Source organism: Salvelinus fontinalis, chromosome 38 (genome assembly GCF_029448725.1).
Source record: "Salvelinus fontinalis isolate EN_2023a chromosome 38, ASM2944872v1, whole genome shotgun sequence".
NCBI lineage: Eukaryota > Metazoa > Chordata > Actinopteri > Salmoniformes > Salmonidae > Salvelinus > Salvelinus fontinalis.
The window spans coordinates 6375848-6397008 of record NC_074702.1 but is presented as its reverse complement, the minus strand read 5'-3'; the positions used below and the strand labels follow the sequence as shown (position 1 = coordinate 6397008).

General features: G+C 46.1%; 1 protein-coding gene across 6 annotated transcripts in view; it reads right to left on the bottom strand.

Moving 5' to 3' along the window:
• Positions 1-21161, bottom strand: part of LOC129837067 (myosin-10-like) — a 72184-nt gene that overhangs the window by 21157 nt on the left and 29866 nt on the right. For 5 of the 6 annotated variants that reach the window (XR_008756686.1, XM_055902968.1, XM_055902971.1 and 2 more), the window contains exons 15-29: positions 21066-21161; positions 17104-17218; positions 16368-16436; positions 15385-15587; positions 13754-13875; positions 13572-13641; positions 13291-13451; positions 9012-9120; positions 8777-8908; positions 8440-8646; positions 7947-8084; positions 4129-4252; positions 3801-3972; positions 3269-3626; positions 2739-3050 (exon numbers count right to left, since the gene is read on the bottom strand). The exon at positions 21066-21161 is cut by the window's right edge and continues 78 nt beyond it. Coding sequence is in view for 5 of the 6 variants with exons in the window: in XM_055902968.1 (XP_055758943.1) it covers positions 2739-3050; positions 3269-3626; positions 3801-3972; positions 4129-4252; positions 7947-8084; positions 8440-8646; positions 8777-8908; positions 9012-9120; positions 13291-13451; positions 13572-13641; positions 13754-13875; positions 15385-15587; positions 16368-16436; positions 17104-17218; positions 21066-21161 (2388 nt within the window). In the remaining variant the exon portion in view is untranslated. The remainder of the gene's footprint in view (positions 1-2738; positions 3051-3268; positions 3627-3800; positions 3973-4128; positions 4253-7946; positions 8085-8439; positions 8647-8776; positions 8909-9011; positions 9121-13290; positions 13452-13571; positions 13642-13753; positions 13876-15384; positions 15588-16367; positions 16437-17103; positions 17219-21065) is intronic. The other variant, XM_055902972.1, reaches the window with a different exon arrangement.

Sequence of the window (21161 nt, the reverse complement as noted above, 5' to 3'; positions counted from 1 at the left end):
ACCTTAGAGGGAATAACAATAAGAGACAGTGAACATAAGATATGCATGTATGCTGATGACGTTCTGTTATTCCTTAAAGACCCAGGCTCAAGTGTACATAGATTGATGGATGTTCTACAAACATTTGGAACATATTCAGGGTATGTGATTAACGTACACAAGACCCAAGCCCTAGTATATAGTTATACCCCACAGGAAGAGCTGAAGAGTAGGTATAACTTCACCTGGACCTCTTCATCCATTAAATATCTTGGAGTACACCTACCAAAAGATACACCCAAACTTTATTGCATGAATTACGATCACATCAACAAGAAAATATATGATGACCTAGACAGGTGGAACTCACTTCCCTTAGATCTTAGTAGTAGAATTGAAACAATCAAAATGAACATCCTGCCGAGGTTATTGTATTTGTTCCAATCACTGCCCATAGAAATCCCACCTAAACAGTTTAAGGAATGGGATAAGCGGATATCAAGGTTTATCTGGAACAGTAAGAGACCAAGAACTAGATATACAACATTACAATTACCAAAAAACTGTGGGGGTATGGCCTTACCAAACCTAAAAGATTATTATGTGTCAGCCCAATTGAGACCTCTGGTTTGTTGGTGCAATTCAGAATACGAATCCAAATGGAAAGACATCGAGACTACTTTGACAGGGATACCCATACAGTCAGTTTTGGGAAATAAGGACATGGTAAAAGAAATATACAAAAGACAAAATCAGTGGATTAATTTCTCTCTGAAGACATGTTTAGGGTAGTTAAGCAAAATCATTTAGACAGAGAGATCAAACTGCTGAGTTGGCCCGCATACGACCCCAGCTTCATCCCTGCAACTCAGGACAGCAGATTTAAACAATGGACGCAGAAAGGCATCACATCATTCAGTACAATTATAAGGAATGGGAACCTAGATAACTTCCAGGACTTAAGTAAAAAACATGGCTTGGATAAACAAGATTTTTACAGATACCTACAAGTCCGACACTATTTCTTAAGGGAGATAAAAGTGACTGGCCCTCGAGCACCTCCAAAATTAATCCAAGTATTCACTAACGCATACAACTTGGGGAGTAACAAAAAAACGATTTCAAATCTCTACTTGGGTATTCAATCCTCAAAGAAACATTCTACAAACTATATTAAAAAGAAATGGGAGGAGGAACTTAACATTGAAATAACTGATGAAACATGGTTGAACATATTAGAGACTCAACAAAGCTCCACCAACTCAAGGTCATGGAGAGAATTCTGTTGGAAGAATGTTATACGTTTCTTCATAACACCTAAACTGAAATCAAAACAGACTGGCTCACCACACCCTTGTTGGAGAGAATGCGGTTTATTGAGGGCGGACCACTCTCATATCTTTTGGTCCTGCCCCGCAATCGAAACTTACTGGGGAGAAATAAGATCTAACATTGGAAAAATAATGGGATTTGACATAGAACAAACATTAATTTCTTTGTACTTGGGTGAAATACCAGATAACTTACACAATAGAGAAAAGTACCTCTTGAAGGTCCTACTGGCAGCCAGTAAAAAGGCTATCACTAGGAAATGGCTACAAAAAGACCCTCCCACAGTGACACAATGGATAGACATTGTAGAAGAAATACACCACATGGAGCATTGGACCTTTGCTTTAAGAACTCAACAGGAGAGAGGTCAGGAATACTGGGAGAAATGGGTTTCATACTTGGAAAAGGTCTAATTCAAAGATGCTAATGTAACTAATATGATGATGAAGGTATGAAGTGCACTGTAAATGCCAGATCATTTTTGTTCTTTTATTTTACTTTATTTGTACTTTCTTTGTGTTCCTATAACAAGTGCCCCCTCAGGAGACTGAAAAGATTTGGAATGGGTCCTCAGATCCTCAAAAAGTTCCACAGCAGCACCATCGAGAGCATCCTGACTGGTTGCATCACCGCCTGGTATGGCAACTGCTAGGCCTCCAACCACAAGGCGCTACAGAGGGTAGTGCGTACGGCCCAGTACATTACTGGGGCCAAGCTTCCTGCCATCCAGGACCTCTAGGAAGGCCCTAAAAATTGTCAAAGACTCCAACAACCTTAGTCATAAACTGTTCTCTCTGCTACCGTACGGCAAGCGGTACCGGAGCGCCAAGTCTGGGACCAAAAAGCTTCTTAACAGCTTCTACCCCCAAGCCATAAGACTGCTGAACAGCTAATCAAATGGCTACCTGGACTATTTGCATTGACCCCCCCCCCCCCCCTTTTTACGCTGCTGCTACTCTCTCATTATTATCTATGCATAGTCACTTTACCTCTACCTGCATGTACATATTACCTCGACTAACCTATACCCCTGCACATTGACTCTGTACCGGTACCCCCTGTATATAGCCACATTATTGTTATTTTATTGTTGTTCTTTTATGTTTTACTTTAATTTATTTACTAAATATTTTTCTTAAAACTGCATTGTTGGTTAAGTGCTTGTAAGCATTTCACAGTAAGGTCGACACCTGTTCTATTCAGCATTTCACAGTAAGGTCGACACCTGTTGTATTTGGCGCATGTGACAAATAACATTTGATTTGATATCAACATGGAAGTGGTTAAAAACAGAGGATGAAGGAGTTGGCAGTGTGTGTGTGTGTGTGTGTGTGTGTGTGTGTGTGTGTGTGTGTGTGTGTGTGTGTGTGTGCGTGCGTGCGTGCGTGCGTGCGTGCGTGCGTGCGTGCGTGCGTGCGTGTGTGTACCTGAGCGTCGTGGAGCTGGCTCTCCAGGCTGCTGACCTCCTTGTTGAGACGGAGGGATTTGGAGTCAGAGGAGGAGAGAGAACTAGAGAGGGTCTCCATCTCAGACTGTAGCTTGTGCAGTCGCTCCTCTCTCTCCTCCCTCTCTCTGTCGGCCTGTGTGAGGCGTGCGGTCAGCTCCTGGAGTTGGCCCTCGGCCCTCTTGCGACCCCTCTCACTCTCCATGCGGCCCCCCTGCAGGGACTTCAGCTCTGAGGCCAAGCTCACCCTCTCGTCCTCTAATAGAGTCTTGGCCTTCTCTAGGGACTGACGGGCCTGGGGAGACCATATAACATCAGGAATTACTACATACATACCATACGCATAGGAACACTACATTACAGACGTCTCAGTGACCAGTCTACAGAGAAAGAATAGCATACAGGAGTCACTACCGACACTGTACTGAGGGAATAACACACGCAATATGCAATATGCAATACACAATATGCACAGAGAGTCACTGCATAGGCTACATTCTGTGTGTGACTCACCCGCTTGCTGTTGTCCAGTTGTTCCTGCAGGTTGTCTATGGCAGAGCAGTGCTTGACTCTGAGCTCTGAGAGCTGGGCCTCGTGACGTCTCGTCTCCCCCTCAACACACCTCTGGAGCTCCCCCAACTCTGCCTCTCTACGAGACCTGAGTTCCTGCTGGGCCGCCGTGGTGTCCAGTGTGTCTTCCAGCTCTGTCCTCAAGGCCTCCAGCTCCTCCCCCAGGTCTCTCCTCTGTTTCTCTGCCCTCTCTCTCATCCCTCGTTCATTCTCCACTTCCTCCTTCAGCTCTGACACCTGAGACATGGCCTCTCTCAAAGCCCTCTGAGCCTCAGTCCTTCGTGCACCCTCCTCCTCCAACCTGGGAGAAAAAGAGAGAGAAGTCAAATATGGTGTTCTGCAAGGCACTGTGCTGGAACCGTTTCGATTACCATTATCGAGAGAGAAAGCAGTTTTGTAACACGATGCAAATGAGGGGGGTGATATTTCCACTCTTCTCAAGGTGTGTGAATATACAGTATATATTTCCTCTCACCTCCCCTGTAGGGTTGTGATATCCTTCTCTCTCTGAGCCAGGGTGCCCCTGAGTTCAGCGGACAGTAGTCCCAGGTCAGAGAGCTGCTCCTGGGCTTCCACAGCCTCTCCCTCCATCCTCCTCCTCCACTTCTCCTGCTCCAGACGGCCCTGCTCCTCACGCTTCAACCGATCTACAGGAGGGAGGGGGAAGAAGAGAAAGAAAATAGAAAATAATTCATACTAGGACAAGTTTCTGAAACAGTGTTGAGTGTGCAGCAAGTTCATCAAATGTATGTCATAACGTTAAGTATGCATAACAAGTGCCACCAGTTAGGAACAAGCTTTACCTTCCAGATCAGCAATGACTGCTTCCTGTTTGTTTTTCAGTTTGTTGAGACTCTTGGTCTTCTCCTCTTCCTCAGTCAGCGATTCTGTCACCTCATTCAACCTCTCCTCCAGCTGCTTCTTCTCCTGAGAGACAGAGACAACATGGATAAATGAAGTTCCAGCTGAGTGAACCCTGTAAACTTCTATAAAGCCCTTCAGTTCTGTCCAGCTGAGTGAACCCTGGGTTAGGCAGCTTCTATAAAGCCCTTCAGTTCTGTCCAGCTGAGTGAACCCTGGGTTAGTCAGCTTCTATAAAGCCCTTCAGTCCTGTCCAGCTGAGGGAACCCTGGGTTAGTCAGCTTCTATAAAGCCCTTCAGTTCTGTCCAGCTGAGTGAACCCTGGGTTAGTCAGCTTCTATAAAGCCCTTCAGTCCTGTCCATCTGAGTGAACCCTGGGTTAGTCAGCTTCTATAAAGCCCTTCAGTTCTGTCCAGCTGAGTGAACCCTGGGTTAGTCAGCTTCTATAAAGCCCTTCAGTCCTGTCCAGCTGAGTGAACCCTGCGTTAGTCAGCTTCTATAAAGCCCTTCAGTCCTGTCCAGCTGAGTGAACCCTGGGTAGGTCAGCTTCTATAAAGCCCTTCAGTTCTGTCCAGCTGAGTGAACCCTGGGTTAGTCAGCTTCTATAAAGCCCTTCAGTCCTGTCCAGCTGAGTGAACCCTGGGTTAGTCAGCTTCTATAAAGCCATTCAGTTCTGTCCAGCTGAGTGAACCCTGGGTTAGTCAGCTTCTATAAAGCCCTTCAGTCCGGTCCAGCTGAGTGAACCCTGGGTTAGTCAGCTTCTATAAAGCCCTTCAGTTCTGTCCAGCTGAGTGAACCCTGGGTAGGTCAGCTTCTATAAAGCCCTTCAGTCCTGTCCAGCTGAGTGAACCCTGGGTTAGTCAGCTTCTATAAAGCCCTTCAGTCCTGTCCAGCTGAGTGAACCCTGGGTTAGTCAGCTTCTATAAAGCCCTTCAGTCCTGTCCAGCTGAGTGAACCCTGGGTTAGTCAGCTTCTATAAAGCCCTTCAGTCCTGTCCAGCTGAGTGAACCCTGGGTTAGTCAGCTTCTATAAAGCCCTTTAGTCCTGTCCAGCTGAGTGAACCCTGGGTTAGTCAGCTTCTATAAAGCCATTCAGTTCTGTCCAGCTGAGTGAACTCTGGGTTAGTCAGCTTCTATAAAGCCACTTCAGTCCTGTCCAGCTGAGTGAACCCTGGGTTAGTCAGCTTCTATAAAGCCCTTCAGTTTTGTCCAGCTGAGTGAACCCTGGGTAGGTCAGCTTCTATAAAGCCCTTCAGTCCTGTCCAGCTGAGTGAACCCTGGGTTAGTCAGCTTCTATAAAGCCCTTCAGTTCTGTCCAGCTGAGTGAACCCTGTAAACTTCTATAAAGCCCTTCAGTTCTGTCCAGCTGAGTGAACCCTGGGTTAGTCAGCTTCTATAAAGCCCTTCAGTTCTGTCCAGCTGAGTGAACCCTGGGTTAGTCAGCTTCTATAAAGCCTTTCAGTCCTGTCCAGCTGAGTGAACCCTGGGTTAGTCAGCTTCTATAAAGCCCTTCAGTTCTGTCCAGCTGAGTGAACCCTGTAAACTTCTATAAAGCCCTTCAGTTCTGTCCAGCTGAGTGAACCCTGGGTTAGTCAGCTTCTATAAAGCCCTTCAGTTCTGTCCAGCTGAGTGAACCCTGGGTTAGTCAGCTTCTATAAAGCCCTTCAGTCCTGTCCAGCTGAGTGAACCCTGGGTTAGTCAGCTTCTATAAAACCACTTCAGTCCTGTCCAGCTCAGTGAACCCTGGGTAGGTCAGCTTCTATAATGCCCTTCAGTCCTGTCCAGCTGAGTGAACCCTGGGTTAGTCAGCCTCTATAAAGCCCTTCAGTCCTGTCCAGCTGAGTGAACCCTGGGTTAGTCAGCTTCTATAAAGCCCTTCAGTTCTGTCCAGCTGACTAAACCCTGGATTAGTCAACTTCTATAAAGCCCTTCAGTTCTGTCCAGCTGAGTGAACCCTGGGTTAGGCAGCTTCTATAAAGCCCTTCAGTCCTGTCCAGCTGAGTGAACCCTGGGTTAGTCAGCTTCTATAAAGCCCTTCAGTCCTGTCCAGCTGAGTGAACCCTGGGTAGGTCAGCTTCTATAAAGCCCTTCAGTCCTGTCCAGCTGAGTGAACCCTGGGTAGGTCATCTTCTATAAAGCCCTTCAGTTCTGTCCAGCTGAGTGAACCCTGGGTAGGTCAGCTTCTATAAAGCCCTTCAGTTCTGTCCAGCTGAGTGAACCCTGGGTAGGTCAGCTTCTATAAAGCCCTTCAGTTCTGTCCAGCTGAGTGAACCCTGGGTTAGTCAGCTTCTATAAAGCCCTTCAGTCCTGTCCAGCTGAGTGAAGCCTGGGTAGGTCAGCTTCTATAAAGCCCTTCAGTTCTGTCCAGCTGAGTGAACCCTGGGTAGGTCAGCTTCTATAAAGCCCTTCCGTCCTCTCCAGCTGAGTGAACCCTGGGTTAGTCAGCTTCTATAAAGCCCTTCAGTTCTGTCCAGCTGAGTGAATCCTGGGTAGGTCAGCTTCTATAAAGCCCTTCAGTTCTGTCCAGCTGAGTGAACCCTGGGTTAGTCAGCTTCTATAAAGCCCTTCAGTCCTGTCCAGCTGAGTGAACCCTGGGTAGGTCAGCTTCTATAAAGCCCTTCAGTCCTGTCCAGCTGAGTGAACCCTGGGTTAGTCAGCTTCTATAAAGCCCTTCAGTCCTGTCCAGCTGAGTGAACCCTGGGTTAGTCAGCTTCTATAAAGCCCTTCAGTCCTGTCCAGCTGAGTGAACCCTGGGTTAGTCAGCTTCTATAAAGCCCTTCAGTTCTGTCCAGCTGAGTGAACCCTGGGTTAGTCAGCTTCTATAAAGCCCTTCAGTCCTGTCCAGCTGAGTGAACCCTGGGTTAGTCAGCTTCTATAAAGCCTTCCGTCCTGTCCAGCTGTGTGAACCCTGGGTTGGTCAGCTTCTATAAAGCCCTTCAGTTCTGTCCAGCTGAGTGAACCCTGGGTTAGTCAGCTTCTATAAAGCCCTTCAGTTCTGTCCAGCTGAGTGAACCCTAGGTTAGTCAGCTTCTATAAAGCCCTTCAGTTCTGTCCAGCTGAGTGAACCCTGGGTTAGTCAGCTTCTATAAAGCCCTTCAGTTCTGTCCAGCTGAGTGAACCCTGGGTAGGTCAGCTTCTATAAAGCCCTTCAGTTCTGTCCAGCTGAGTGAACCCTGGGTTAGTCAGCTTCTATAAAGCCCTTCAGTTCTGTCCAGCTGAGTGAACCCTGGGTTAGTCAGCTTCTATAAAGCCCTTCAGTTCTGTCCAGCTGAGTGAACCCTGGGTTAGTCAGCTTCTATAAAGCCCTTCAGTCCTGTCCAGCTGAGTGAACCCTGGGTTAGTCAGCTTCTATAAAGCCCTTCAGTCCTGTCCAGCTGAGTGAACCCTGGGTTAGTCAGCTTCTATAAAGAAAGCCCTTCAGTTCTGTCCAGCTGAGTGAACCCTGGGTTAGTCAGCTTCTATAAAGCCCTTCAGTTCTGTCCAGCTGAGTGAACCCTGGGTTAGTCAGCTTCTATAAAGCCCTTCAGTCCTGTCCAGCTGAGTGAACCCTGGGTTAGTCAGCTTCTATAAAGCCCTTCAGTTCTGTCCAGCTGAGTGAACCCTGGGTTAGTCAGCTTCTATAAAGCCCTTCAGTCCTGTCTAGCTGAGTGAACCCTGGGTTAGTCAGCTTCCATTAAGCCCTTCAGTCCTGTACAGGATGAAGTAAGTGTTTCAGTTAAATGCGGTCCAGGGTTTATACTGTAACCAGTAACTATGGTTACCTTGCTGAGGCGGTCTCTCTGTTCTCCAGTGCTCAACATCTCTGTCTCCAGACTCTTGACCTTGGTCTCCAGGGTAACCTTCTCTAACTGGAGGCGCTGTCTGGCCGACTCCTCCTCCTCCAATTGCTCCTCCAGATCCTGAGGAGGAGAGAGGGAGAGGGGAGGGGAGGAGAGGAGGCAGAGGGGAGGGGAGGAGAGAGAGAGGGGAGAGAAGGAGGGAGATGGGAGGAAAGGAGGAGAGAGGGAGAGGGGAAGAGAGAAGGAGGGAGAGGGGAGGAGAGGAGGAGAGAGGGAGAGAGGGAGAGGGGAGGAGAGGTAGAGAGATGAAGAGAGAGGAGGAGTGACAGAACATTAGAGAGACTGAGAGATACAGTTATTCAGCAGAGCCTCTCATCTAATGTTCCAAAACAATGCTGCTCTCTTCCTCGTTATCATGTGCTTCATGTCCCCTTCTCTGTCTTCCACTCTCCCACAACCCCCCACTGTCCTGTACCGCCACGTGCTGCTGCATCTTCTTCTTCTCATTGGTCATCTGAACGCCCCTCTCCTCCTCCTCCTCCAATCGTCCCTCCAGCTCCCCCAGGATTTCCTCCAACTCCTGCTTCCTGCTGACCAGTCTGGCCCTCATCTCCTCCGCCTCAGCAAACAGCTCCGCCTCCGCCTGCAGCTGGTCTGTCAGCACCGCCTTCTCCTCCATCAGCTAGGAACCAGGATGAGAGGGGAGAAAGGGGGAGGGAGGTAAGTGTTCTGGTCTCTCTACCTGCTGGTGCTTTATTATCAGATTTGTTGTACACACAGAGAGATAGACAGAGAAAGGAAAGGTGTGTTACCTGTATGTGTTTCTTGTCCAGATCAGTGTAGTCCTGTTCCACTCTGGTCAGGTTGTCTTTGGCATTCTTAAGCTCCGCCTCCCTCACCTGGATCTCCTCGTCCTGACGAGTCACCTGCAGCAGAGGCTTCACCTGGGGGGCACGGGTCAGAGGTCACGGGTTAGGTCACATACCTGTGCTAGAGTGTGTGTGTGTTTGTGTGTGTGTGTATGTGTGGGTATGTGTGTGTGGGTACCTTGGTGAACAGCCTCCACCATTGCCAGTTCCTGAGTTTGAGGTAGGCAGCACAGTTCCTCTGCATCACTCTCATAGCACTCAGCTGCTGCTGCTTCTTCAGGAAGGCCCTACAGAGAGAGTCAACACAGAGAGAGGGACAGAGAGTCAACACAGAGAGAGAAAACACAGAGAGAGGGACAGAGAGTCAACACAGAGAGAGAAAACACAGAGAGACTCAACACAGAGAGAGTCAACACAGAGAGTCAACACAAAGAGAGTCAACACAGAGAGAGTCAACACAGAGAGAGTCAACACAGAGAGAGAAAAGACAGAGAGAGTCAACACAGAGAGAGTCAACACAGAGAGAGAAAACACAGAGAGAGAAAACACAGAGAGAGTCAGAGAGAGTCAACACAGAGAGAGAAAACACAGAGAGAGTCAACACAGAGAGAGTCAACACAGAGAGAGTAAACACAGAGAGAGTCAACACAGAGAGAGTCAACACAGAGAGAGAAAACACAGAGAGAGACAGAGAGTCAACACAGAGAGAGACACAGAGAGTCAACACAGAGAGAGACACAGAGAGTCAACACAGAGAGACAGAAAGAGTCAACACAGAGAGAAAACACAGAGAGAGTCAGAGAGAGTCAACACAGAGAGAGTCAACACAGAGAGAGTCAACACAGAGAGAAACAGAGAGAGAGTCAACACAGAGAGAGACAGAGAGTCAATACAGAGAGAGTAAACACAGAGAGAGACAGAGAGAGTCAACAAAGAGAGAGACAGAGAGAGTCAACACAGAGAGAGACAGAGAGAGTCAACACAGAGAGAGACAGAGAGAGTCAACACAGAGAGAGACAGAGAGAGTCAACACAGAGAGAGATAGAGAGAGTCAACACAGAGAGAGATAGAGAGAGTCAACACAGAAAGAGTCAACACAGAGAGAGAGACAGAGAGAGTCAACAGAGAGAGAAAACACAGAGAGAGTCAACACAGAGAGACAGAGAGAGTCAACACAGAGAGAGTCAACACAGAGAGAGACAGAGAGAGTCAACACAGAGAGAGACAGAGAGAGTCAACCCAGAGAGAGTCAACACAGAGAGAGAAAACACAGAGAGAGAAAACACAGAGAGAGTCAACACAGAGAGAGAGACAGAGAGTCAACACAAAGAGAGATAGACAGAGTCAACACAGAGAGAGAAAACACAGAGAGAGTGACAGAGAGTCAACACAGAGAGAGACAGGGAGAGTCAACACAGAGAGAGACACAGAGAGTCAACACAGAGAGCGACACAGAGAGAGACAGAGAGAGTCAACACAGAGAGAGAAAACACAGAGAGAGTCAACACAGAGAGAGAAAACACAGAGAGATTCAACACAGAGAGAGTCAACACAGAGAGAAAGACAGAGTCGACACAGAGAGAGAAAACACAGAGAGAGTCAACACAGAGAGAGTCAACACAGTGAGAGTCAACACAGAGAGAGTCAACACAGAGAGAGTCAACACAGAGAGAGAAAACACAGAGAGAGACAGAGAGTCAACACAGCGAGAGAGACATAGAGAGTCAACACAGAGAGAGACAGAGAGTCAACACAGAGAGAGACAGAGAGAGTCAACACAGAGAGAGACAGAGAGAGTCAACACAGAGAGAGACACAGAGTCAACACAGAGAGAGACAGAGAGAGTCAACACAGAGAGACAGAAAGAGTCAACACAGAGAGAAAACACAGAGAGAGTCAGAGAGAGTCAACACAGAGAGAGTCAACACAGAGAGAGTCAACACAGAGAGAGACAGAGAGAGTCAACACAGAGAGAGACAGAGAGAGTCAACACAGAGAGAGAAAACACAGAGAGAGTGACAGAGAGTCAACACAGAGAGAGACAGGGAGAGTCAACACAGAGAGAGACACAGAGAGTCAACACAGAGAGCGACACAGAGAGAGACAGAGAGAGTCAACACAGAGAGAGAAAACACAGAGAGAGTCAACACAGAGAGAGAAAACACAGAGAGATTCAACACAGAGAGAGTCAACACAGAGAGAAAGACAGAGTCGACACAGAGAGAGAAAACACAGAGAGAGTCAACACAGAGAGAGTCAACACAGAGAGAGTCAACACAGAGAGAGTCAACACAGAGAGAGTCAACACAGAGAGAGACAGAGAGTCAACACAGCGAGAGAGACATAGAGAGTCAACACAGAGAGAGACAGAGAGTCAACGAAGAGGGAGACAGAGAGAGTCAACACAGAGAGAGACAGAGAGAGTCAACACAGAGAGAGACACAGAGAGTCAACACAGAGAGAGACACAGAGAGTCAACACAGAGAGACAGAAAGAGTCAACACAGAGAGAAAACACAGAGAGAGTCAGAGAGAGTCAACACAGAGAGAGTCAACACAGAGAGAGACAGAGAGAGTCAACACAGAGAGAGACAGAGAGAGTCAACACAGAGAGAGAAAACACAGAGAGAGTGACAGAGAGTCAACACAGAGAGAGACAGGGAGAGTCAACACAGAGAGAGACACAGAGAGTCAACACAGAGAGAGTCAACACAGAGAGAGTCAACACAGAGAGAGACAGAGAGAGTCAACACAGAGAGAGACAGAGAGAGTCAACACAGAAAGAGAAAACAGAGAGAGTGACAGAGAGTCAACACAGAGAGAGACAGGGAGAGTCAACACAGAGAGAGACACAGAGAGTCAACACAGAGAGAGTCAACACAGAGAGAGTCAACACAGAGACAGAAAACACAGAGAGAGTCAACACAGAGATAGAGACAGAGAGTCAACACAAAGAGAGATAGACAGAGTCAACACGGAGAGAAAAAACACAGAGAGAGTGACAGAGAGTCAACACAGAGAGAGACAGGGAGAGTCAACACAGAGAGAGACACAGAGAGTCAACACAGAGAGCGACACAGAGAGAGACAGAGAGAGTCAACACAGAGAGAGAAAACACAGAGAGAGTCAACACAGAGAGAGAAAACACAGAGAGATTCAACACAGAGAGAGTCAACACAGAGAGAAAGACAGAGTCGACACAGAGAGAGAAAACACAGAGAGAGTCAACACAGAGAGAGTCAACACAGAGAGAGTCAACACAGAGAGAGTCAACACAGAGAGAGAAAACCCAGAGAGAGTCAACACAGAGAGAGAAAACACAGAGAGAGACAGAGAGTCAACACAGAGAGAGACAGAGAGAGTCAACACAGAGAGAGACAGAGAGAGTCAACACAGAGAGAGACACAGAGAGTCAACACAGAGAGAGACACAGAGAGTCAACACAGAGAGACAGAAAGAGTCAACACAGAGAGAAAACACAGAGAGAGTCAGAGAGAGTCAACACAGAGAGAGTCAACACAGAGAGAGTCAACACAGAGAGAGACAGAGAGAGTCAACACAGAGAGAGACAGAGAGTCAACACAGAGAGAGAAAACACAGAGAGAGTGACAGAGAGTCAACACAGAGAGAGACAGGGAGAGTCAACACAGAGAGAGACACAGAGAGAGACAGAGAGAGTCAACACATAGAGAGAAAACACAGAGAGAGTCAACACAGAGAGAGTCAACACAGAGAGAGAAAACACAGAGAGAGTGACAGAGAGTCAACACAGAGAGAGACAGGGAGAGTCAACACAGAGAGAGAAAACACAGAGAGAGTCAACACAGAGAGAGAAAACACAGAGAGATTCAACACAGAGAGAGTCAACACAGAGAGAGTCAACACAGAGAGAGAAAACACAGAGAGAGACAGAGAGTCAACACAGCGAGAGAGACAGAGAGAGTCAACACAGAGAGAGACAGAGAGTCAACACAGAGAGAGACAGAGAGTCAACACAGAGAGAGACAGAGAGAGTCAACACAGAGAGAGACACTGAGAGTCAACACAGAGAGAGACACAGAGAGTCAACACAGAGAGACAGAAAGAGTCAACACAGAGAGAAAACACAGAGAGAGTCAGAGAGAGTCAACACAGAGAGAGTCAACACAGAGAGAGTCAACACAGAGAGAGACAGAGAGAGTCAAGTCAACACAGAGAGAGACAGAGAGTCAATACAGAGAGTCAACACAGAGAGAGACAGAGAGAGTCAACAAAGAGAGAGACAGAGAGAGTCAACACAGAGAGAGACAGACAGAGTCAACACAGAGAGAGAAAACACAGAGAGAGTCAACACAGAGAGAGAAAACACAGAGAGAAAGACAGAGAGATTCAACACAGAGAGAGTCAACACAGAGAGTCAACACAGAGAGTCAACACAGAGAGAGAGACAGAGAGACAAAGACACACACTAAAACACACCTGCGTGCGAGGAATCCTCGGGCAGCGCTCTGGAAGCGTATGATGGTGTCAGTGATCTTCAGGTCTCTCTCCTCCTCCAGGTGACCTAAGACTCCAGCCCTGAAGAACACTTTGCTCTGCCCAACTCTGAACAGGTTACGGTCCAGCTCCAACGCACTGATCTGGAGACAGAGAGAGGATGGATACAGAGTTGAAATCACATCCAGATATGCATGTGCTTCAACACATAGGGCCCTATTTTGGTAAACGACAGTACAGCCAAGCTGTTCAATGGGACTCACCATGAGTTCACAGGCCTGCTTCCCGTCCATGAAGGTACGAGGGATAGCATTAGGAGTCAGGATCTCATACCTACAGGAAGAGATAGAGAGACTTGGACTGTGTTCTCTACATGACAACGTCAACTGCACACCCACCCACCCACCCATCCACCCACCCACCCACCCCCCCTGCCCCATGTTACCTCTGTCTGAACTCCTGGAAGGGGATGCGGTTGGGGAAGCCCTGTCTGCAGATACGGATCCCCTCTAAGACTCCATTACACCTCAGCTGGTCCAGAACAAGATGGGGAGTCAGCTTACCAGACTGACAGACAGAGAGAGACAGAGAGAGAGAGAGAGAATTCCAGTAATAATGAAAATACAGAAAAGATCATTACAATTTTGGCTACATCTAAATTCAAGTCCAAATTCGAGTCTGCAATTTAAAGCACTTCAAACCCAAGAGCTGAGCCCAGAAACGAGCCCTCTGTCAGCTGGTGTTGGACCTCACCAACCAAGCTGACACCAGCACTGCTTCAAAAGAAAGAATTCCAATAAACAAAATCATGAACCAATCAAAGGACTCATATATACAACATTGGAAAAACCAAACAAAATCCCAAAGCCGACTAAATTGCTATCTGACCCTAAACAGAGAATATGAATTGGCTGAATATCTCTACTCTGTCAGAGATACAAAGCAGAGACAGATCCTTACCAAGTACAGGCTGAGTGACCACTGATTGGCAATAGAAACCGGCAGACATAAAAAGACATGACTACACAAAGAGGAGCGTGTATGTGGTCACTGCACGACAGGGGAGGTAGAAACAGAGATGCACTTTCTCCTTTACTGTGATAAATATTCCTCACCAAGAGATTCATTATTCACAGAAATGTCTACATTTATTCCAAATTTTAACTTATTAAACCCAGAGGAAAAACTAAAAATACTCATGGGCGAAGGAGCAATGGCTCCTCTTGCAGCCAAATATGTATTTGCCTGCCATAGCCTGAGAGACACTGAATAATAACATCTGCATAGTAAGCAGTAACTTACTTATTATTACTGTTATTGTTATTACTATTATTATTGTTGTTTATCATTCCAAGTGGTAGTGGTATGGGTGGTAATGGTAATGATAGCAGTTTAATGATGGTGGTGGTGGTAGTGGTGGTAATGATGATAGTAGTTGTAGTACCAATGTAATGGTGAAGATGACCGTTATTTAGTTATAAGTTAGTTATAGTTTCATTTTTTTATTACATTACATTCGATTATTGACTGTTACCATTTTATTGTTACTATTTTTATATTTAATTTTGTATTATTATTTACTGCCATTCTATATTATTATTTGTCATTGTTTATAATTTTATTACAATGTATATTGTATACATTGTTGCTTTGGCAATATTGACACAATGTTTTTCATGCCAATAAAGCAGCTTGAATTTGAATTTGAAATTTGAATTTGAATTTGAGAGAGAGAGAGAGAGAAAGTGTGAGGGAGGGAGGGAGGGAGAGGGAGAGGGAGAGGGAGAGGGAGAGGGAGAGGGAGGGAGAGAGACAGAGAGAGAGACAGAGAGAGACAGACAGAGAGACAGACAAAAGAGAGAAACAGAGAGAGAGACAGACAGAGAGACAGACAGAGAGAGAGAGACAGACAGAGAGAGACAGACAGAGAGACAGACAGAGAGAGTAGGGTTATGACCTGTGGTTGAATATATAGTCTGTCTGTTTGAGAGATAGAGGGAAATCAATAGCCTGGCTGTGTGAGCATCCTAACCCTCCCCTCTCTTCTCCCCCTCCTCCTGTCCTCTCCTCTCTCACCTTCTTCTCGTGGTTGGGGATGATACAGCGGAGGAAGTTAGGGTTGGTGTTGCGTAGTGTTGCCATCAGCTTGGTGAGGGACTCCTTGTAGAGCTGTCCCACGGTCCTGAACATCCCCTTCTTAGTCTTCAGCCCCGCCCCGAAGTTGACCGGACCACTGTTGGTGTCGTTGGACACCGGGTCCAGCCCTACGGGCCTCTCCACTTCACACAGAGGACGTCACAGTTAGAACAGCTCCGATTGGTGGGTTGGTGGTGGAGGGACCAGAGCTACAGACATGAGTTTGGCCAACTAGGTTTGAGATTTGGAATGGGCGCCATGTTGGTGGCAGAGGTTTTAGTTAACGTTGTAGTTAGAATGCAAATCAGAATGTGAGTGTTATGGGGGGCTTGGTGCCAACATGGACGACAGTCTATCAAACTCTGTATATCTGTGGCTCTGGTTGGGGCCATTGTGATGCCAGAGAATATGGAGAAACTAATATAGGGCTTTTTCAGGATCTGAAATGTTACAGGAGGTTTCTCTGTGTTCAATGTTTCTTGACCATACTTGCTGTTTTGCAAAAACATGTGTAGCAAAACTGTTCGCAACTGTTGAAGTATTCTGAACGTAGCCCTGGTGAGGATGTGAGAGCAGTGCCTTGTGGTTTATGTAGCTGTAGCTTCTATAGAAATGAAGTGAATTCCTTCAGAATGTTGCAAAAGATTTCAAAAAGCAACGCATGAGCACCAGACCATCACAGCACTGTCACCAACAGCAACAACAACAACAACTAAGTACAAATGTAAAGTGAGATAAATAGAAAAGAGATGTATACTCAGACAGAGTTGAAACGTATTCAGAGTACAACAGTAACAACATGGTACTAAACATGACACTACGAACTACACCACTCACACACAACACACAACACACCAGGGGCCTACCAGGCACTAGGCAGAGGGGGGGGGGGGGGGGACAAACAGACGTAGGAAGAAACCTACTGTCAGAGCCATTGGTCTGCAGTGTGGCATAGGAGTCAAAGAAATATACTCGAGGAAGAGTCTGAATATCTGAGGTAGGAGAGGAGGAAGACAAAGTGGGGGAAAAAGAGGAGGGAGAAGAAGGTGGACAGAGAGGAAAGAAAGACAGGAAAGTGGAGAAGGGAGGAGGGAGAGAATAGTTTGAGTTGAAGATAAACAGAGAAGGGAAGGAGAGGGGAGAGAATAGTTTGAGTTGAAGATAAACAGAGAAGGGAAGGAGAGGGGAGAGAATAGTTTGAGATGAAGATAAACAGAGAAGGGAACGAGAGGGGAGAGAATAGTTTGAGTTGAAGATAAACAGAGAAGGGAAGGAGAGGGGAGAGAATAGTTTGAGTTGAAGATAAACAGAGAAGGGAAGGAGAGGGGAGAGAATAGTTTGAGTTGAAGATAGACAGAGAAGGGAACGAGAGGGGAGAGAATAGTTTGAGTTGAAGATAGACAGAGAAGGGAACGAGAGGGGAGAGAATAGGTGGATGAAAAGACAGTGAGAGGAGCAGATACAGAAAGAGAGCAAATAGAAGAGTAGTAGAGAGAAGTAAAGCTGTTAGTTCATTCTGGGGAAGCATTATTATGTTGTAAATCAAACAGATATGGGGGAATCCTCATAGAGAAAAAAGGTGGATTTCACCTGTCTATTAGAAACAGTTAGGTCAGTGCCATTTCTGACTAACACTTTGACTTTGTGTGTGCGGCGTACCCTCTCTCCAGAGCTCAGAGATGAAGTGATCAGAGGACTGGTGGAGGAGAGACGCTATGTTGTCATTCAGAGGATCCATGTTCTTCACCAGCCAATCATCTGCCTTATAGTCCACCTGACAGATGGGAGAGAGAGAGAGGGAGAGAGAGAGAGAGAGAGAGAGAGAGAGAGGGAGAGAGAGAGAGAGAGCGAGAGACAGCGAGAGACCCAGAGAGAGAGAGAGAGCGAGAGACAGAGAGAGCGAGAGAGAATCAGAGAGAGAGAGATGTAAATGTAAGGTGTAAACTTGGCAGTAGAAAATCTTAACAGTATATTTGACCTCTCAGCTTCCCTATCAAATCTAAAAATCTCAAATAGAAAACCGAAGAAAATGAACAACAATGAAAAATGGTTTGATAAAGAATGCAAAAGTCTAAGAAATAAATTGAGAAACCTGTCCAACCAAAAACATAGAGACCCGGAAAACCTGAGTCTACGCCTTCACTATGTTGAATCACTAAAACAATACAGAAATACACTACGGAAAAAGAAGGAACAGCACGTCAGAAATCAGCTCAATGTAATTGAAGACTCCATAGACTCTAACCAATTCTGGGAAAATTGGAAAACACTAAACAAACAACAACACGAAGAATTATCTATCCAAAATGGAGATGTATGGGTAAACCACTTCTCCAATCTTTTTGGCTCTATAACAAAGAATAAAGAGCAAAAACATATACATGATCAAATACAAATCCTAGAATCAACTATTAAAGACTACCAGAACCCACTGGATTCTCCAATTACCTTGAATGGGACAAAATAAAAACCCTCCAACCCAAAAAGGCCTGTGGTGTTGATGGTATCCTTAATGAAATGATCAAATATACAGACAACAAATTCCAATTGGCTATACTAAAACTCTTTAACATCGTCCTTAGCTCTGGCATCTTCCCCAATATTTGGAACCAAGGACTGATCACCCCAATCCACAAAAGTGGAGACAAATTTGACCCCAATAACTACCGTGGAATATGCGTAACCTTGGGAAAATCCTCTGCATTATCATTAACAGCAGACTCGTACATTTCCTCAATGAAAACAATGTACTGAGCAAATGTCAAATTGGCTTTTTACCAAATTACCGTACAACAGACCATGTATTCACCCTACACACCCTAATTGACAACCAAACAAACCAAAACAAAGGCAAAGTCTTCTCATGCTTTGTTGATTTCAAAAAAGCCTTCGACTCAATTTGGCATGAGGGTCTGCTATACAAATTGATGGAAAGTGGTGTTGGGGGGTAAAACATACGACATAATAAAATCCATGTACACAAACAACAAGTGTGCGTTTAAAATTGGCAAAAAACACACACATTTCTTCACACAGGGTCGTGGGGTGAGACAGGGATGCAGCTTAAGCCCCACCCTCTTCAACATATATATCAACGAATTGGCGCGGGCACTAGAACAGTCTGCAGCACCCGGTCTCACCCTACTAGAATCCCAAGTCAAATGTCTACTGTTTGCTGATGATCTGGTGCTTCTGTCACCAACCAAGGAGGGACTACAGCAAGACCTAGATCTTCTGCACAGATTCTGTCAGACCTGGGCCCTGACAGTAAATCTCAGTAAGACCAAAATAATGGTGTTCCAAAAAAGGTCCAGTCACCAGGACCACAAATTCCATCTAGACACCGTTGCCCTAGAGCACACAAAAAACTATACATACCTCGGCCTAAACATCAGCACCACAGGTAACTTCCAGAAAGCTGTGACCGATCTGAGAGACAAGGCAAGAAGGGCCTTCTATGCCATCAAAAGGAACATAAATTTCAACATACCAATTAGGATCTGGCTAAAAATACTTGAATCAGTCATAGAGCCCATTGCCCTTTATGGTTGTGAGGTCTGGGGTCCGCTCACCAACCAAGATTTCACAAAATGGGACAAACACCAAATTGAGACTCTGCATGCAGAATTCTGCAAAAATATCCTCCGTGTACAACGTAGAACACCAAATAATGCATGCAGAGCAGAATTAGGCCGATATCCACTAATTATCAAAATCCAGAAAAGAGACGTTAAATTCTACAACCACCTAAAAGGAAGCGATTCCCAAACCTTCCATAACAAAGCCATCACCCACAGAGAGATGAACCTGGAGAAGAGTCCCCTAAGCAAGCTGGTCCTAGGGCTCTGTTCACAAACACACCCCACAAAGCCCCAGGACAACAGCACAATTAGACCCAACCAAATCATGAGAAAACAAAAAGATAATTACTTGACACATTGGAAAGAATTAACAAAAAAAAAGAGCAAACTAGAATGCTATTTGGCCCTAAACAGAGAGTACACAGTGGCAGAATACCTGACCACTGTGACTGACCCAAACTTAAGGAAAGCTTTGACTATGTACAGACTCAGTGAACATAGCCTTGCTATTGAGAAAGGCCGCCGTAGGCAGACATGGCTCTCAAGAGAAGACAGGCTATGTGCACACTGCCCACAAAATGAGGTGGAAACTGAGCTGCACTTCCTAACCTCCTGCCCAATGTATGACCATATTAGAGAGACATATTTCCCTCAGATCACACAGATCCACAAAGAATTCGAAAACAAATCCAATTTTGATAAACTCCCATATCTACTGGGTGAAATTCCACAGTGTGCCATCACAGCAGCAAGATTTGTGACCTGTTGCCACAAGAAAATGGCAAATAATGAAGAACAAACACCATTGTAAATACAACCCATATTTATGCTTATTTATTTTAACTTGTGTGCTTTAACCATTTGTACATTGTTACAACACTGTATATATATAATATAACATTTGTAATGTCTTTATTGTTTTGAAACTTCTGTATGTGTAATGTTTACTGTTAATTTGTATTGTTTATTTCACTTTTGTATAATATCTACCTCACTTGCTTTGGCAATGTTAACACATGTTTCCCATGCCAATAAAGCCCCTTGAATTGAATTGAATTGAATTGAGAGACAGACAGAGAGAGACAGAGAGAGCGAGAGAGAGACAGAGAGCGAGAGAGAGAGACAGAGAGAGTGAGAGAGAATCAGAGAGAGAGAGACAGAGAGAGAGTGAGAGACAGAGAGAGCGAGAGAGAGAGCGAGAGAGAGAGACAGAGAGAGTGAGAGAGAATCAGAGAGAGAGAGACAGAGAGAGAGAGAGACAGAGAGAGAGCCAGAAAGAGAGAGAGAGCGAGAGACAGAGAGAGCGAGAGAGAAAGAGAGAGAGAGAGACAGAGAGAGAGCCAGAGAGAGAGAGAGCGAGAGACAGAGAGAGCGAGAGAGAATCAGAGAGAGAGAGACAGACAGAGAGCGAGATAGAGAGCGAGAGAGACAGAGAGAGCGAGAGAGAGACAGAGAGCGAGAGAGAGAGCGAGAGAGACAGAGAGAGCGAGAGAGAGAGAGCGAGAGAGAGAGAGAGATAGAGCGAGAGAGAGACAGAGAGCGAGAGAGAGAGAGACAGAGAGCGAGAGAGAGACAGAGAGCGAGAGAGAGAGAGACAGAGAGCGAGAGAGAGAGAGACAGAGAGCGAGAGAGGAGAGCGCGCGAGAGAGAGAGAGACAGAGAGCGAGAGAGGAGAGCACGAGAGAGAGAGAGAGACAGAGAGCGAGAGAGGAGAGCACGAGAGAGAGAGAGACAGAGAGCGAGAGAGACAGAGACAGACAGAGAGAGAGAGAGAGAGAGGGAGAGAGAGTGAGTGAGTGAGAGAGAGAGAGTGAGTGAGTGAGTGAGTGAGAGAGTGAGAGAGAGGGAGAGAGAGAGACAGAGACAGAGACAGAGACAGAGAGAGAGAGAGAGAGAGAGGGGGGGGGGGATTTAGAAACACCTTTTCATCTTGGTGTATGAAGATGGATAGAAGGACAGAACGAGAGGAAGATATAAACCTTTCCAGTGTAAGGAAGGAGGGATGATAGAGAAAAAGGGAGAGATGGATGGATAGAGTACCTTCCCAGCGTAGTGGATGATGGCGAAGTCGGCCTCTTGTCGTATTTGTCGTGGTTTGAAGAATTTAGGGTGTGTCCCCTGCTCAGCAGACAGCTT